The 18956-nt window shown below is 38.4% G+C and overlaps 1 protein-coding gene across 3 annotated transcripts; it reads left to right on the forward strand.

Moving 5' to 3' along the window:
- The first annotated feature begins 443 nt into the window (after positions 1-443).
- LOC105202056 (GTPase-activating Rap/Ran-GAP domain-like protein 3) lies at positions 444-16869 on the forward strand. 3 transcript variants are annotated; one of them, XM_039447895.1, is made up of 18 exons: positions 444-574; positions 3441-4462; positions 6229-6295; positions 7178-7261; positions 7434-7515; positions 7915-8033; positions 9290-9354; positions 9418-9484; positions 9570-9672; positions 9787-9885; positions 10264-10476; positions 10963-11234; positions 12479-12764; positions 13292-13746; positions 14195-14531; positions 14831-14917; positions 15078-15350; positions 15482-16869. In XM_039447895.1, the coding sequence occupies exons 2-18, from the start codon at positions 4128-4130 to the stop codon at positions 15724-15726; spliced, it is 3189 nt and encodes a 1062-aa protein (XP_039303829.1). In that variant the 5' UTR covers positions 444-574; positions 3441-4127; the 3' UTR covers positions 15727-16869. The 3 variants fall into 3 exon arrangements, with proteins under 3 accessions (XP_039303829.1, XP_039303832.1, XP_039303836.1); XM_039447898.1 differs by lacking the exon at positions 444-574 and adding an exon at positions 592-607; XM_039447902.1 differs by lacking the exon at positions 444-574 and adding an exon at positions 739-867.
- The last annotated feature ends 2087 nt before the right edge of the window (positions 16870-18956 follow it).

An 18956-nucleotide genomic window follows, 5' to 3' on the forward strand; every position in this document is an offset into this window, starting at 1 on the left:
AACGGCGACACACGTCACCGCGATAGGGCACTCGGACCCCGTATGCGTACATACATGGAGGAACAAATAGATAAATGAACGGGTGATGAGGAGGAGAAGGAGGAGGAGGTGGAGGTGAATGAGGGGGAGAGATGGTGGCGGAGGAGGAAGAGGAGGAGGAGAAGGCAATGGAAGACGACAAATAGGAGACAGGGGAGGAAGAGACGGAGGTGGACGTGGGGACCGACGAACTCGTCGACACGGCGCCAGTCGTCGAGTCGCCATGTCACCGCGAGCAACTTGCTACTATCTCGCGGGGGCTGCTGCGCTACGCGCCGGGTTGTGAAGTTTCGCCAAGGGACGCGACGGCGGCGGCGGCGGTGGCGGTGGCGGTGGCGGTGGCGGCGGCGGCGATGGAGGCGGAAGCGGCGGCGGCGACGACGACGACACGGCCAGTAGGGGTTGCGGACCCAAGACGCGAGGGAGTGCGTTCAGTGCCGTCGAGTTCCGCAAGTGGTATTCCTCGCGCCCGGAACGACCAAACAGCTTGCTGAACTTTTAGCAGAGACTTTACTTAGAAAACTGACAATTGCATGTGACGATCTAATTTCTGATTTTTTTAATAGATGTAACATATCAACAATTGTATACACATGATAGAAATTAACTGTGAACTTACAGTGACATACGATTCTCATTCGGAGCACGATCTAATTTCGGCTTCGCAATCGGAGTTGTATGACTTTTTAACAATTAGACGCGCAACATTTAATCATCGTACGGCTTGCTGTACTATTTAAAACTTTGATAACAGTTATCTCGACGGAAATTGCGGAATAAAAAAAAAAGAAATATATTTCGTCTATCGGCGATATCAACGCTCGCAGAGTAAAGTATCGATAGGATCCGATCTTCACTTAGCAAAATTGAATCTTTTATCAAGATTTATCATATGACACCCGGCAAGCTTGATTGGGTCGACTTGGTTCAGAAAAATTTCGAACGCAACTTTTGGGAAAAATATTAAAAGTAACTTATTCAAGAAATGATTACGTGACGTTAATCATAGTTCAACGTCGCCCTAAGTGCGGTATATTATTCTAGGAAAACTATAGATAATAAGCCGTAATTAAGATAAGTGTTTTACGAAGTGAAGTTTTTATCTTCTAGCTTAGTTTAGAAGAAAGGAAAGTTAAGCTCGTATAGAAAGTTGGCGGCGAAGACCGAGGCTTGAATAGCAAGCTGCTTTCTGAAGAAACTTGTTCCCGACTCGTTTTGAGAATCGCGAAACGCTTTATCCGATCCCACCCGCAGTCCGGTGTTAGAAGATGCTGATTTCGTTCGAGAATTTAACGCGGCGAACGTATCTCATTCTCATGTCACATAGATCAAGGAAATTTCGTAAAATCTCTCGGGACCGGCTATTAGGAAGAACAGAAAGCTCCATAAGTCACTCCCGCATGTCTCCGTTTAAATTGGACAAAAGATTTTTCGCCGAACTGGCAAACTGTTCCATAAACAAACAAATCTTGTCGATCTGATTTACACAGTGGATTTAAATACCCGATTTTTCCGCGCGACAGCGCGCATCCCCGGAGCATCTTCGCTCACCCGTCCGTGGATTTTCCGTGGAAATTTGCGATTCTATGTAGAAGCGGAAAAAGCGTATTGGACACCTTGGATATTTCCCACAGCAAATATTCCGCGACCCGACACTTGCCCGTAGAATTTACGGAATCCAGTTACCGAGAGGACTCATCGTGTCAGCGTAACTTCTACATGTCTATATATACATATATACACAAACAGTACGCTTCACATATACTCGATTATCAAATCGCCGTATCCGTCCGTACAACATCCGTTGTCCTTCAGCCGCGGTCTCTTCGATTTCTAAGAGAAATCGCGAGATCAAAGAAAAAAAAGTCGTCGACACCGTCGTGCGGCCATTTTTTCGTCGTTATCGCCGATACCGCGAATCATCCGGATATAAATGTGAAATATCGGCCGCATCGTCCACGCGAACGACCCTTTGACGGAAGGGCCGGAAGATTGATAGGGGAAGATTGATGCTGCTGTTTGTCGAAGGTAGGACACAAGACTTATAGACGGCGTATCTTTTGACGCATCGCTTATCATGAGGGCCTCTATCACGGATATTGGACGCTTCGGCAAGGTAAAAGGTTATAATATCGATGTCTTCGCCCGATGTCCGATAAAGTAATTATTACATGAGATGAACGACCGCCCGCGCGCGCAGAGTCGCCAATCCAAATGAATTCATTTATTCGTTCATCAGACCTGGCCGCTCGTCCTCTTCTTCGCGTAGGCACTTTATTCCCTTTGCGTCGTTTCCAGCGCAAATCATTCTTATTGTGTCATATCGCTGTCTGAAACTTGTTTGAGACCTCTCGGCAGAGACGCTGCTCTGGCCGATCTTCTTCGTTGTTCCGTTCTTCTTTTTTAATCCGATTCTTCAAGTAGAATTCAATTTCGAAGTTATTGAATTCACCTTTGCATTCGAAGAAAAGGCTAAAAGTAAAAGTTCGCGTGGTACGTATCGCTTTCCCGCTGTCTTTGAACATTATTTTCAAGTTTCGGAATAAGTAGGAAGAACGTCACGATTTCAGAGAATCGATATTCTTAATGCAGAGCTGCCCTACGTATTTGGCTCTTAGTTAAATTTGGTTACGCAACGAAGGGTACACTGTTAAAAATGTCATAAAACTTAATGTATTTTTAAGTTACACATTAAATTTAATGTACAATAAATTTAATGTATCAATAAGTGAACATCATGTGCATGAAATTAGTGCACTTTGACAACATCAAATTTACATTAAATGTATATTAAATGTTTTTTAATATACCTGCTTGAAATTTGCTTCCGTTACATTTCATTAAATTCTGCTGCCGATTTTTAACAGTTTTCTATTATCGTCCATTCCTTGCAATAAAAATATATTTGCGTGCATACGTTCATTAATCTTTTATTAATGCTCTCTTGTCTTGCACAAGAAAAAATTTGTCTTTTAATGTGAAAAAAAAATCTTAAAAAATAAAACCGGATAGTGTTATTAATTAATTTTTTTTTGTGGCGCGTCTAAGCGTCAGATTAATACTTTAAATGGGTATTGTGCTAACTTACACCGCTCCGTAATTAATCAAAATAGATAAAGTTTAATTAAAAAACTTTGAATTAATGAATAAAAAGCCTTCGCTCATCAAAGTGTGAGAAGAGTAACAATATAAAGTATTAATTCAGAAGTATCTATTTTTACAAGAGTCATTACGTTCGGAATTGAAATTAAAAGACATGTAATTCTTTTTCGAACTTTACTTTAGAAAACTGTTGTAGTTTGGAAAACATACATACTTTGTCATCCGCTGTCACATCTATTTGGCTTCGATATCGCGGTGTACATACAATTATCTGCGGTGACACGTAATTGTTTCCACAGGTGCGACAACTATCTGCAAGTTGCGACGTGTATTATTTATCATAGAACATTAAGTGCAAGTGCATTCAGCGCGTTACGTAGTATTTAAAGGATCACAGAAGTGGCGTATAAACGTACATATAGGACACGTTAGATCGTATTTCATTCCTCTCGACGATCCGGTATTCGATATCAGCCAACACACCAACTTCGGCAATTGATCCAAACGTCAAGAGAGAGCGAGTGAGAGAATTCAAATTACCACACGGTGCAAGGGACGTTCTCCGTAATTGGTATTCCTCAGCTACGTTGCAAGACTATAAAGCGTCAACCGTGGCGCACGGGATCCAAAAACAACGAGCCTCGTCACCTAGTCAAAATTCGTCGAATAATCTCTCACGACACCTGTAGTACCTTCCGATCGACCCTCACACGCCGTGCTGGCAATTCCGCCGCAATTTGACTTGCACAAATCGCACAGAGATGCGGGTGCCGACTCTCGTCGTCGTTGCCGTCTGTTCAACGACATTATGATGATGATGATGATGATGATGATGATGACGCTACCAAAAGGGAAATGTACCAAGTCAGTCTTCTAGTGACGCACGCCGTATGTGAAAATAAAATCGCGTAGTTGTGCATAGTCATACTGTTAAATTGTACATAATACGTAGAGACATCTCTACGCGTTAAAAAAAGACGGCGAAAATGCTATGCTTGGATATTAAACTCGTTTCGCGACTGCGGGGTGTCTCCTCCGGGACTGCCTCGTCAACCGCTTCATCAGCGCATCCAACAACGGCCTCAGCCTCGTCATCCTCGACGAGCGCGAGCACCGCGGAGAAAAGCAAGTCTCGCAAAGTGAAACGCGAGAGCGGCGAGGTCGCCAGCTCGACCACGACCAGCGACAGCGAGGAGGAATCGTCGCGACCTAGTTCGAGCGTTCAGGAGATGATACGCAGGAACAGATCCAGATCGGTGTGCGTGGCGGCGATCCTGCCGTCCTCGCAACTTAGGCAGCTGCATCGACGCGCCAGTCATGTGTACGTTGCTATTGCGCGCGATCTCTGGCTCTATGGGCTCTTACATTACGCAAAGCCAAAATTGAGAATCAAGTAACGAGTTGCTGAACTTATCTTCTCGATTATCTTTCCCATTATCTTTGTCTTCGACAAAGATGAGCAAGCAACTCGATTACTTTCTCTCTCTTGGCAGTACTTATCTCTCTTATCTGCCGCGTGTACTCGCACCAATTTACCCGCTGACTTTTTTATTACCTTTTATTGAAAAAAAAAAGTAATTCGCTACTTGTTGCTTGACCTTTCACTGTTTGCTTCACTCAGAAACCAATAAAAGCTTGTCGCTGAAACGATGATCTAACGGGCAACGGCGCTGTGTGAAACTCGCGATCTATGCGAATCCCGAATCGTGAACGGTAACCGTCTCTCTTTTTGTCTCTTTCATGTAACGGCCTCTCCCGATTACCCGGCCAATTCGACCTCGACGTAGCTTCTCGTTAACCTAGATATTCATGTCGTGAAAAATGAGAAGCGCGGGAGGGATTGAGTCGGCGAACGAAGGGTGCCGTCGTATATTACGTTCACACCACGAAGTAGACGCGATTCGCTCGCCGGGGGATGATTGTAATTGATCAGGATACATTTAGTGAATCAATATATAATTATTCTGTCGATAACATTTTACCGTTTAATTTTCCGCGCGAGAGAGAATATCAAGGAACGCGGGTATACCATCGTTTTTATGATAAATTATTTTCAAAAAATTCTTTTTCTGGAAAAACTCCAAAAAAATATCGTCCTTTTATTGCAACTTGTCGACACTCAATATTAAACAGCTTGCTAATTAAATTGCAAATTAAAATTATCTGAAAAAAAAATCGGTTGACTTTGAATGAACGAGGAGCTTTTCATTTCACAAGAGATTTTCTTAAGAACTCAATTTACAAAAGGCAATTTATTTTAGATGTCCATGTAATTTGGAAATTATGTCACGATCATTTTAGTTAAAGGAAAATGGAGACTGATCAAAGAATTGGTCTCTGTCGTTAAGATTAAAGGTGAGATTCTGACAAGTCATATTCTACGAGTACACACTGAAAAAAAAATTTGCTAGAAAACTAAAATATTTAGTCCGATATGTACTCAATATTGAGTTGATTTAATTAATTAATCCTCGGTTTAAAAAATTGAATAGCTAACACGAATAAATTTTTCTTGTGTAACAAGAATGAATCAACCTAATATTTAGTTGATCGTATCGAACTAAATGTTTTAATTTCTCAACAATTCTTCTCTCCGTGCAGAAATCGTAGAATTGATTTCGGAGTGAGGTAGTAGATGATTCACGAGCAACATTTCTGTAATATTTTTTTAAATTTAGCACGTAATTTTGCTTTCGAATAGCACACGTGTTGGAAGCACCGCGGAAGGGTGCGGTGAGACTGATAGAAAAACGTACGTGTTCTCGACCGAGAATGCCGTTCACCGCGGCGGACGAGGCGTGCCTTTCCTGGTGTGAACGCTTCGATAAGAATGCGTACACACGTAGTAAAAAGGAGCTTTAAGAGACCTTTACGCGCTGTGAGATCATTTGTTTCTGAATAGTACAAATCATTTTGTAAAAAACAAATAAATGCGTAGAAAATGAAACGTGTTTAACTGGAATGCGAAACTACGCCTCCAGCAAAACCTTAATTAAAGCCCTTCGAAAAAATCTGCGAGACAACATTCTATTTTCGCGGCACAGGGTTACATTATTGAAATGTATTGTAAAAAAATCCGTGTTTCAGATCCACCACGGATGCGATAACGAGACGAGGTGTCCTGTCGAGGCGATATTACGGCAGCGTTGAAATGGTAAGGAAACAATGAAAAGTAGATACATATGAATCTTGGTAAGAGCCTCGCTCCACTTGTTACAAGGGTCTTAGCTGTATGCGCAAGTACTTGCGCAAGGTAAACGCTAATCACCGCGATAAAACGAACGAACGCCCTACGATAATCCGCGACACGTCCGGTAAGCTGATTATATTGTTTCCCTCTATCTTGCTGTTTATCTATTGATTTGCTTATCGCACAGTTCGCCGAAGCTGCTCTCGGGCTGTGCTTGGCTCGTGTTAATATACGATGCCACAATATGTTCAGACACGACACAATTTTACCAGAAAACGGAAAAGAGAAAAGTTTCTTAAATTGTTAAGAAACTTGTTAAATAAAATTTTACTCAAAAGTATAAAATATATCTTTAATAAATTCGCGAGGGAAAAGGATACTTTGTATTAATAATAAATTGTTAAAATTTTGTTCTCTCTCTTTCTTAAGGATTTGGATTTACGTTTAATTTTCCAACTTTTCTCCTTCTTTTAAAAACATGGCATTTCATTCGCGACGTCGATACTTTCAATCAGAGATGAAAAGCTCCGAAATTTTTCTAGAAATAGTTTATACAGATGAAAGAGGGAGAGAGAGAGAGAGAGAGAGAGAGAGAGAAAGTAAATATTTTTCAATAGAATTTATGTTCGGTTCCGTGGAAGTGAATAGAGTTCTCGAAATCACAGATTATTTATAACATCCACATAAAAAGATTTTTAAGACTTAAATCCCGTTTCAAGTTTGCCATTCCAATTCGCGCGCGTTTCAGAACTACGATTCGTAAATTCGAAACTGGAGCATGTTAACTCGCACCGACATTCCGTGCTATGTGTTTGCTAATCGCGGCACTCGAAAATATCTTTCTAGCTGCCGCAGATCGAGCAGGATGGTGCCGACAATGGCAGAAGATTTCGAGTGGAGAACGGTGACTCTCCCGGGGAAAAAGAAGAGGTGAGGAAACCTTGCTTAATGATCAAACGATCAACTTCTTTCTTCTACCACACGAGATTCGTACCGTTTCGCGTAATAGTTCCTTCTTACCTCGTTTCATCTCTCATCGTCCCACTTTCTGCCACGGATTACGTACGTAATGATGAATGATGAATGATTTTTACGTTAACAGATGTTCGGTTCGCCGAGTACGCCGATATTAGAAAATCCAGAGTACCAAACGCGCTGGTACTTTAAATACTTCTTGGGCAAACGTAAGTTGAACGTTGAGCATACCTGTAACATAAATACCGTAAACTATGATAATTAAACATATTAAAGTGTATTATTTTGCTAAAATGTCTTTGCCCAATATATTTGCATGGACATCCTAATTTCTTAAATCGTATTTTCGTTTCACGTGGAATATTGCGACAATATGATGGAAAATTTCATCAGCGTCCCGTTTATGTAAATCGATTCACCTTCTTTATTCGCTCGACCGGGTTAATCATTGTTGCGTTTAATGAAAATTTATGCATAGAATACGATATTTTGCATTTTTTGTAATAGCCCGTAGTCGTAAGAATTACAAAAGTTACTTGCGATAGTCGGTTTAATACAGACGTGAGTATCAAACAAGAAGAATATTAATTACATTTATTTATGCACAGTGCATCAAAATTATATCGCTTCTGATCAAGAGAGGAATCCTCTCTTCCTCTCGGTAGTCACGAGTGAAATTGGTGATCAATGCGTGCCACACTACAGAGTTATTCTATGGAGGCGAACTGTGAGTAGATGTATTATTTAGTAGGAGAGATCCCCCCAAGAGCAAGTTCATAAAATTATGTATAAAGTTTCAAACTTTTCTTTTGTTCGTTTTTCTCCATCCTGTCTTTTTTTTCTTCCTACGTCAAAATCGCGAAAAGTTCCCTTATGTTAAGTTCAGCTTGAATTTTCTTTTACAAACGAAATATTTATTGCTACATAACATATGCACGTTTAATCGACATTTATATTTTTTATGATATCCGGTTTATTTTTCATGACATATAGAATATTAGATTTTATGTAACTCAATTTTTTTTAATAAGGTACTTGAGTCGAATAAGGCTCAGCGCCAAATAAGACTTACTTTTGAATTTACTAACTAATTTAAAAACGCGCTTTACGCGTCTAGAATATATCCTTGAAAGATGTCATAAGAAATAGATGAAGAGAGAGAAGCTAGGAATTGGAACCAAAAATTAGAAGAATTGCAACGAAATGAATCGTTTTTATAAAAATTTGCTGCAAAGCTTATTAAGTATATATTATTTTATGATATATTATTTTAGTATAACATATTATTTAATTTCCTAATTATGGAAAATAATACATATATATATAGTTTTTTTTAAATAAATATATTTTTTTAGAAACAATAAATTCAATAAATAAAACAATAAATAAAACCATTTATATAACCATTGTTATTTCTTTGTTATGAATGAAACTTGCATGAGAGGTTGTTGATTTTTAATACTACTAATTTTTGAGAAGCTAAAATTGCACCCAAATGGTTATAAAATTCTAAAGATTAAAAGATTAAAGACAAAATTAAAAATAATTATTTAGTTAGCAGTAAATCTTAAGGGATTTCGTTTTTATTATTAATAATATAATCATTTTATTTTAAAACTAATTTTGAAGATATTTACCTCTTTTGTTATTTTCTATTTATTCTTAATACGGTCCTCATTATATTTACATATGTATATAATAAGACTTAATATCAGAGTTTAAACAAACCTTTTTCGTTTAATTACAAATATTCTATATAAAATATATATCATATTTTTGTGAATAATTAAAGTAAAAATTGTATTTTTACTTTATTTCAGTATTTCTATAAATAGAATTTTTAAAAAATTAAAAAATTATGAGGACCTTATTTGGCTCAAGTTACATCTGATATCGATACTCCGGTAAACTCATATAGAAAGAAAAAAAAATTAGTTGTGGACACAAAATTAATTATATTAAATTGAGAAACGTTTTATGTAGGGCGCGCAGAAAATATCGTTGCCCTATTCGGCGAACAAAACAATGACTATCAGACAGATTCTCAGGTAACTATCTCTATATCTACAAATCGACAGGAACACGCGTGTAATCTATTATTGACGTTTCAGCAATTTCTTCAGCCTGGAAAAACTCGACAAGGCGCCGCGGGAAGTTTTCACGCCCGAGCTGCAAAAGGTACGTTCACAAGGTTCTCATACCATTTCACGCTCGAGAATAGCCTCCTAAAAGAGGTACGGATTAATTCAATGATCCTTCGCAGGATCTGTTACTACTGGAGGAACAAGAAGGCTCGGTTAACTTCAAGTTTGGCGTAATCTACGCGAAGGAGGGTCAGACCACCGACGACGAGATGTTGTCTAACGGTAAGCCTGTCAGAAGTGTCGGCGAGAACAAAAGACAAGTCTGAGTGGGATGGGAAATTAAGTGATAATAGATAGTGCTATCGATCCCTGAGAAACGTTTCTCATTGCTCGTAGAAAGTGGTAGTCCGGGCTTCGAGAGCTTCCTGGAGATCCTGGGTGAGAGGATACGGCTCAAAGGTTGGGACAAATATAGAGGCGGCTTGGATGTGAAAGGTACGCTGATGACATGGATATTGGCAGTGCAAACTCGCCATCTGCAATCAGAAGGGCCCTGCAATCGTCACTCGTCTCTTTAGATTGTCACACTGCCAGGATTTGAAAATTTTTTATCCTTTCTCCAATTCTTCCAGCTAACGAACGAATTATTTTTCATTACTTTATTTTTTATGAATATAACTGTAATAGTACACGTAAATATAATATGTTAAAATATCGATGAATACGTTAAATGAGCCGATTGAACGAGTCTTTTTTTTTAGTACTTATTTTTTTATTTTCTACGTTATATTCGTGATATGAAAATAAATTCATATAACCCAGAATCTTTTCCTTACTTCCACGACTTTACTCGCACGTCCCGTCGTTTTTCAGGGGATATGACGGGCAAAGAAAGTTATTACACAGTTTATGCAGGTCACGAAGTTATGTATCACGTTAGTACAATGCTACCGTACTCAAAAGACAATCCGCAGCAGCTCGAAAGGAAAAGGCACATCGGCAACGATATCGTTAACATTATTTACACGGACGATCCATCAGCCGTGGATACTTTCAATCCGAACTGCATAAGAAGCCAGTTTACCCGTAAGTTAAAAAAAATATCATGATAAGGTCATACATATACAATATATTAAACTAAACCTCGCCTATTGTTGTTTACAATAAAGATTGCACGAACTAAAATACCATATGTAACGCGGTGATGCTCAATCCTCTTGTGTCTTCCTTCTTTTTTTCCTTTTTTACGCCTACACACTTTGTTCACGTTCTTTAAACTTCAGCACGTTTTATCATACGCTTCATCTATCTTCGTTACTCTTCAATCTTCAGCTATAATGCAAATGTAGTTTCAAAAATATTAAAATCATTCTGTCCGTAGCTTTTATCATCCATCAATAACAACGAATTATTCTGAAAAAAAAAAGAAAAGGTGCATTTCCTAAAATAAAAAAGATCTGCTAACGTAGTTACATAAAAATTATATAACTACGTTACGGAGGATTATATATAAAATAAAACACAAGAAGATCATTAATTCAATTCAATGTCAATTTATCTTCTATTACTTAGACGTGTTCGCCGTGGTAACGACCGAGGCGGACGGCAAGGGTTGGCGGGTCGCTATTTATTGCGACGAGAACGTACCCCTGTTCGGACCGAGCCTTCCCTGCCCGCCGGTTTTCGAGGATCCGTATAATCTCCGAGAATTTCTCCTTGTTAAGTTGATCAATGGTGAAAAAGCTACATTTGACACCCCGACATTCTCCAGGAAGAGGGAGAGAACGCTCGACGCCCTGTTGCGAGACATGTACCAGGACCACTCGCAAGACAGCAAGAGCAACGTAAGCTACTTGACAGAAACTGCCACTTATTTCTACTTGTACTTCCCCCGCGTTCCATTAATTTATATTTATGACAATTGTGACATAAAACGCAAGATAATAACTACAATAATGTTAATATTAAATAGAGAAGCGTACTAAATCGTCGAAGTTGGATCTTAATGCGTAATATTTCTTGTGTGAATTTATAATTATACGTACATAGAAAAAAGGTTTTTTACATTCAGTATTTCTATTTATTTTTTTAACAGAAACAATATAGTTTCGAATAAAACAATATTTAATTATAAATAAATCATATTGTGTGGCAGAAAAGATAATTATTTGAAATAATATGTTTTACTGAAATAACAATTTTTTAAAATTAATTAATTAACCTTCTCGCAGTCGCCTCAAATAGCCCACTTTTGGCAAAGCGATTGCTAGTAATTCGTAAACAAGATTTAGCACACAAGGAATTTAAGACGGAACAAGCTTTAAGTAACCTACGTCTCAACTGTAAGCCGTAAATACTCTTAATACTTTTAATTCCTGAATACAATGAATTTACTCAAGAGTTAAAAGAAAATTTCTTTAACAAAAATAGAATTTAAAGAAAATAATGTCAAATTATTGAAATAATAAAATTGTTTAACATAATTATAATTTAAATAAAATATTTTTTTCACTGAAATAATAAAACTATTTAATTTTAAAAAATTTAATTTTAATAATAAATTAAATAAAAAAACATTTACTTTGAAAGAGATATACATATATTATTTAAAAAATCAAACAATTAATATATTTTTTAGTGCAAACATTGGTTTGGTTGGATAATTCCAATGCATACAATCCTTTGGATTTAAGAAAATTTGTTAAATCTAAAGAATTATTTTTCTCTGTGTACACATACGTATATACACTTGCATATATTTTCTAATTTTTCAAATTGTACGCAGAATATTTTCGGTCTTGAAACACAACTCGAAATTAAAGAACAATAATATCACAATATTAAATTATTGTGATTATGAATTATTGACTATAAATCTTAACGTATTACTATTTAATATTAATATTATTATAAAATTAACACTTAATATTTTCAAAATAATATAACATTAATATTAATACGAGTATTTAAATATATATATATATTTTTTTTTTTCGTCTTATGTCTTAACAAAAACGAATGCTTTGCTAAATAATTAAAAAAAAAATGTGTTCAAAAAAATAATCTATTCGATATAATTTCCTAACAGAGTATGCTAAATCGGCGAGCACTCTCAGATGTCGTGGAAGCACCGGGTCGACGGCGCGAAGAGACGCGCGCTGTCGAGATGGTACGAGTCGGACAAGCCTTGAAATTGGAAGCTATCATGCGTGGCCTGGCACCCACCTCTCTCGCCACCGTCGGCCCTCTAAAGCCCAGACCATGGGAACCAAGATGCATCTACCCTGATTTTCCCCACGAAGTTGTCTGCGGTGATGTCTGGCTAGAGAACAGACTGATCCTCGCCTCGGAGAACGGGACTTTTCTTATCGAAGGTAATTCACGAAATAGATTATCTCGGAACCTAATTGCTCCAAATCTGACGAGACACAATTTTCTTGCAGTCAAGTAATCGAAAGCTTTGACTGTATCAAAGAACGATAAAGTCCAGTGTGTTGAACGCTGAGAAAGAAAAATTGTTGACTTGATTTTTCAATTTGATTGAATTTATTTAGTTCAAATACTTATATTAATTAAGTTAAATATATATGTAATTGGGTTAAATGTATAAATGCTTAAACGAAAATTCTCAAATATTTTATGTATTTAGATCAAATTTAATTGAGTTGAAAAATTTAATAGTCAAATTAACAACTTTTTTCTCAGTGTATTAAAAACGCTAATTTATATGTGTAATTTATTAGAATTAGACATATAGAAATAGCGAATTATTGCAACAAACAGAGCTACTATTATCAAAATCTCAAAATTTTCAAATAAATTCTAATAAATTTCAAATTCAAAATAAATTCAATTCTAATCGATACGTTTGCCGATCCTTTCTTCAATTCTCTCTTTCCAGACGGGGTTACGCACAGATTACTCTTCGACGAATCGGTGCAGATCAAGCAGCTGGACGTGGTCGAGCAGCATGGTATACTGCTGTTTCGCGCCGGCGACAAGGGCAAGGAGAGCAGCGTCTACGTTTTTCGGCTGCGTGAGTTCGAAAGCGATACGTCCGCGAGATGCACCGAGCTGTTCAACGATCGCGATCACGACGGGGAGAGGGAGGAGGAGGACGATGACGAGGACGCCGAGGACGAGGATGACGATTGCGACGAGGACGATGCCGACGAATGCGACAATTTTACACGTGCCGCCGGTAAGCTTCAATCGGCGGGGCGTTCGCGAACGCGGATGCGCGTTCGCACTCCGGCCGTTCGGAGCCGAGCGCATATCAAGGAGAGGAAGCTGCGCCGAACGCGGGGATGCCACTTGTACAGCATCACGAGACCCGGGGGCTCGCATTTACGCATGGTAAGAAAGTACGATTCGAATTGTTAATTAAGGATGTATAGAACATCCTTAGAAAATCTCGATTTCTTGTGTCGCTACGATTTAAGTATTTAAGATAATTTATACAGTTTTATTGTGACTGCCTCATTGCAATGAAATACTTTACTTAAATTTTACTTAAATCTTGAATATTTAAAAAACTTGAGTAAAAGAAAATTCCGATTTTTTTTTCATTTATTAATTAGATTTTCAAAAATATAATTATATTTAAATATTATAATTATATTTTCATTAGAGCACATGTCTACTTTTTATTGAAATAATTTTTTACCCGAATAGAAAATCACCGTCAAAGATTAAGATTCACTTCCGCACGACACTTCAACGTCTCTTCCATCTCTTTCTGGCCTACCCTTATATTATTTTAAGTTTGTGAGGAAAGATTATACATGATTGTGATACAAAATAGTGCGTAGCCGTCGGCCGCCGACTCTCGGTCCTTCAGTGGAAGCACAACGCGGCCTGGACTATCTGGTGCTCGTCAGCCGACACCGACACCATCGACGGTTTTCTACTGCTGAAGGAGTTTACGGCGAGCGAGACACCGTCGTTAGTAACGATGATCGAAAGCGTCGATCCGGCGAACGAATGGACACTGTGCTGCGGCGCCCGTCATCATTTCGAATTGATCTCCGCTTCCGGTACTTCGAGGATAATCCACATGGACGCGACGCCTAAGCCACACTTGGTGGCGGCGTTGGATCTTCGCGAGGACGAGGAGCCGGAACTGTTACTTTGTTACAACAGTAGGTCGCGTTCTCCATTTTAACTTTTAATCCGATCTTTCGATCTCTCAACTCGTTTCGTTTATAAACACAAAAAAACATATCAAGAGATTTCAACGAACGTTTGTTTTTAAAACAATTAACGTATGTCTTTGCGAAAAGAAAAATAAGTTGATCAGTAGAATGCTTTAAGTATTGCAATAAGTCATTAAAAAATACCAGAAAGAATAGTGTTCTGCCATTAATTATTTTTTTCTGATTTTGGTTTGAAAGCTAACGACGATCCATCGATATTGAATTTTTCTTCCAATTTTTCTTAGACACGTGTCACTTTCAAAAGCTGGTAGAAGATAACGCTGCGCCAACCGAATTCGATTTTAATTGGAATTCAATACCGACAACCGTAGGTAAGAGACAGTGAAACATTTTTTAAATAAAAATGATAGAAATTATACGTCAAACAATGTAATCGTAATGATTGTAAGATAAAAAACAGTAGCTCGCATTAATTCCTTAACGACGTAATCGACGTCTTTCTCAACAGATGTTGCATTTTTTTTATGACAGCCTGTGCCTTTCCATATGTGATCGCCTTTACTAGCGACACGATGGAGATTCGACTGATAATAAACGGCAATCTGGTTCACACGATCGCCATGCCCAATCTCAACTTGATCACCTCGAAGCGGGACATCTTCTTCGCAACCACGGCGCCGGAGTTTCTTCCAGGGAAATGCGAGCGAATCCGATTGGACTCGAAACCTTTTGAGAAGGAGGAAATGCCTTGCAGCCCACCGCCGATCGTCCAGCCTTCGTCCTCCTCCCGATCGAGTATTCAAAGTACGTCTTTGATTCATTTGCCTCTGTTGGGACTTTCAAAATTCTCATCGACCCGGTTGCTATCTCTGAACATTTGACAAATGTATTGAGGCCAACCCTTTCTTAAATCTTGGGATATCTTCTTTTTGCAGACAGCGACTGGAAGCCGATAAGGATCTATCGAATACCACTGCAGACGCTGTCGAGAAGCACGGCGTCCAACTGCAGCCAGAGAAGGTGTCCGAGTCCGACGGAGCCGGAAATCGTCTCGGCGCCACCGACCTCCGACAGGACCTTCCTGAACGTCGAACCTCAACGTTCGAGCAGGTCCTGTAGCAGCAGTCCTACACCCACACCGACCACGAATTTGCCGTCGTCGTCGCCATGTAAAAAATAGATACCGTAGTTCTTGGCGCTCCGCCAATCGATTGCATTAATTGTAATCTTAACAGGATCGCGATCACGTAAGAAAGAAAAAAAAAAAGAAACCGACCGCATGTACCTGATTTCTCGTATGAGAGAACACGTGGAAATCTTTGTCATTGTTACGCTATTAGCGTGCGTCGCGCTGCAAGTATATTTTGAATGTAAGTGCGACCGCGCGTACAAGTTATTGTTTGAATAGATATTGACGAGGAGACACATGTTGGTGTCTTAATTACGGAGGAGCCTGTGACATTAATTTCTCTTCGCTTCTCTATCTTTGTCTCGATGTTATTACTTTAACCCCCCTGTTGCATCACATGTGGCATTTTCTGTTTGTTCTGATTTTATGAAATACACAAACAAAGACGTTCCGTTGGAATCCAAATTTCTTTCTTAAAGAAGACGATTGCAGATATTTCGACAATAAATCGCGCGATTATTTTTTTATTTCGATAACAAACCCTCCGGTGATCCTCCTATTTCCCTGTATTTCCCATTTAATTTTGTTTTCAATGTAGTACAATACGAAGCAAGCTTCAAGCTCGCGAAGGCATCTCGCAGGTTACCGAGCCTCTTTATCAAGTTAGACCGACTTTGTTTCGCGTCGTCCGTAATTAAGGACTTGATGGCGTCATGACGTGATAACGACGATACTTTAGACGCTATTTGCTTCTGGATTGTTTTTCCAAGTAACGTTGTGTACCGTAGCTTCTCATTGTTTGTCAACCGATCTTAAACAATAGGATTCAGGCTAACGATCGTAATGGTCGACGGCCGAAAATATTTTTAAAGACTTGACTTGAACGTGGATCGAACTTAGCACACCCTCGTACGTGCGAAAAAAAAGGCATTTTTTCGGATGCGCGTTAGCTCGATGAATCATGCGCTTCCTCGAACGTGGTGAAAAGGCACGCGCAGAATGTCGGAGATGATTGTGCATGGTTGATCGATCCCTGATGATTAATAATGTTTCAGGTACGCCGCATCCGGATTTATTTTTATTTAAGGAAAGGTATAACATTGTTCCGACATGAGTGTCGATGTTTACGCGTCATGTGTATATAATACAAAGTGAGGAATAAAGTATATGTTACCGTTGCATTTCCATCGAAAACGATGAGGCAGTATTTTTTTAATAACTCTTTTCGCGCCTTCTCTTTCCGCTTTTCATCCAATCTATAATTTTCAGGCGATATCTATTCGATAATCAACGAATTTATTCATTTCCTCCATAAATTTTGTAGAGTGAAAAATCATTAAACAATTTGCACAAACTTAATTTTTATACTGCAGGAGTGAATTTTTACTTTTATTAGAGCGACAAATCACTCAAAAAATTTCACAATCTCAATTTTCAGTCTTTTAGAATAATATTTTATTTTGCTCCAAGTAGCAAATAATATTTTTAAAATATTTTTCAACATTTTTAAAAACGTTAAACATAATAAGTATAATAAAGCTTCTTTATGTTAATAAAAAAGTTTTATTTTAATAAAAGAATAATTTTAATGTTTAGGAAACGTTTCTTTCAACATTTGAAAAAACATGTTTTTTAATATCAAATGTTTTTAAAACATTTTAAAAATATTTATTTAATATTAAAGGATACGTTTTTTCAAGGGAAATAAACGTTTTTTTAAATATTAAAAATTGTCTTTTTATTAAAATGTTTTTTTTAATGAAATAAAAGAAAACTTTACTCAATATTTTTAACGTTTTTAAAAATGTTTCTCAAATATCTTAAAAATATTTTTTTAAATGTTTATTCGGGACGAGATTTAGAGAGTTCGTTATATATATATATATATATATATATATATTGCAATTGCTGCGTTATCTATTATATCGACGATGATTCATTACTTGTGAACATAAATTTCATAGTATCACTTGAGAAAAAATTGAATTTGTTGTTACGTCTAGAGTTGATAACGATAAAATCAGTGATTTACTTGGAACGTTGTATATCTCATCTCGTTGTATTTCTGTCAAAGTCCACACACATTTAACAAATTCAGTTTGTGCCAAAGTAACAGCATAGATTTTGTAACAAAGTAATTTTTGTAACATGAATACATTATTTTAATTTTCGACTTTTATCGCGAAATGTTACATTGTATCGCATCGAATTTTCGTGCTTTCGAAAAAAAGAAAGCTAAGAAATTACACAGAAAAAAATGCCGTTGCATCAACAGCATCAGTCTAATTCGAAATATCCTTTTAATTCAATAACATTATTAATGAAACAAAAGGATTAATAGTAAAGACACATATAGAGCAACAAATATAGTAGTTATAAACGAATAGAATTTAGATGATTATCAGTGGCAGAGCGTGATTTCATGTTAAATTGAATCGTACGACGTTTTAATTTTTATTGCAGCATTTGATTTTCAGTGCGTAGAGATTGCATCACGCGAGGGATCATCATTCGTTCTAAACTCTTTCTTCATCGATAAACTCGATCGTGGCCGGAAGAAGCGTGCCGCGCGACGACCTCGGTCAGACTCGAGCATTGAACCGTGACGCGATTTTCGTTTGTTTAACATGCGTTTTCCGTTGCGAGCCGGCAGGCAAGCGGGTATCACGCTCGATCGGAATCTGTAATCTGTGTTATCAACTTTATAGCGCGCTCTTCTCGACAAGACGAGAGGGACTCTCTCGCTTTCGAAAATGAAACGCAAGGCGTGCCAAAGTTTGCCTTTTCAAATTGAGAATTTCCGAATTGAATAATCGGAGTGTCTCTGCGATACGAAGAAGCCGAGCGAGCTCTCCCGTTCCGCGAAACGGTTACGGCTCGCTGTAACAATTTTCATCGAAATTTGCGTTATCGTTTATCGTATAGGCGATTCGATAACGACAACGGAATTTATCGCGAACATGCGACACGCGTTATCGCGAAAACTTTCCATTTTTACACGGCGCGGCCGCTGTTACGCGGAACGTACGATACGTACGTAACCGGACATTCCAGCGGAGCTTGCTCGTAACCGTGCAACCGGCCGACCGCCATGTCGGCCGGCGAGCGGCCAAACGCGACGTCGACGCGTCGCGTCGCGCCGCGTCGAAACGGTCGTCGGCGGTGTCGGCATCGCGCGACGGTGTACTGTACTATCGGCATTGGCTTCGCGACGCGCACGGTCACCCGTGCGAGAGAAAGAGAAAGAAAGAGTGAAAGAGAGCGAGTGAAGGAAGACGAGG

Source organism: Solenopsis invicta, chromosome 1, assembly GCF_016802725.1.
Source record: "Solenopsis invicta isolate M01_SB chromosome 1, UNIL_Sinv_3.0, whole genome shotgun sequence".
NCBI lineage: Eukaryota > Metazoa > Arthropoda > Insecta > Hymenoptera > Formicidae > Solenopsis > Solenopsis invicta.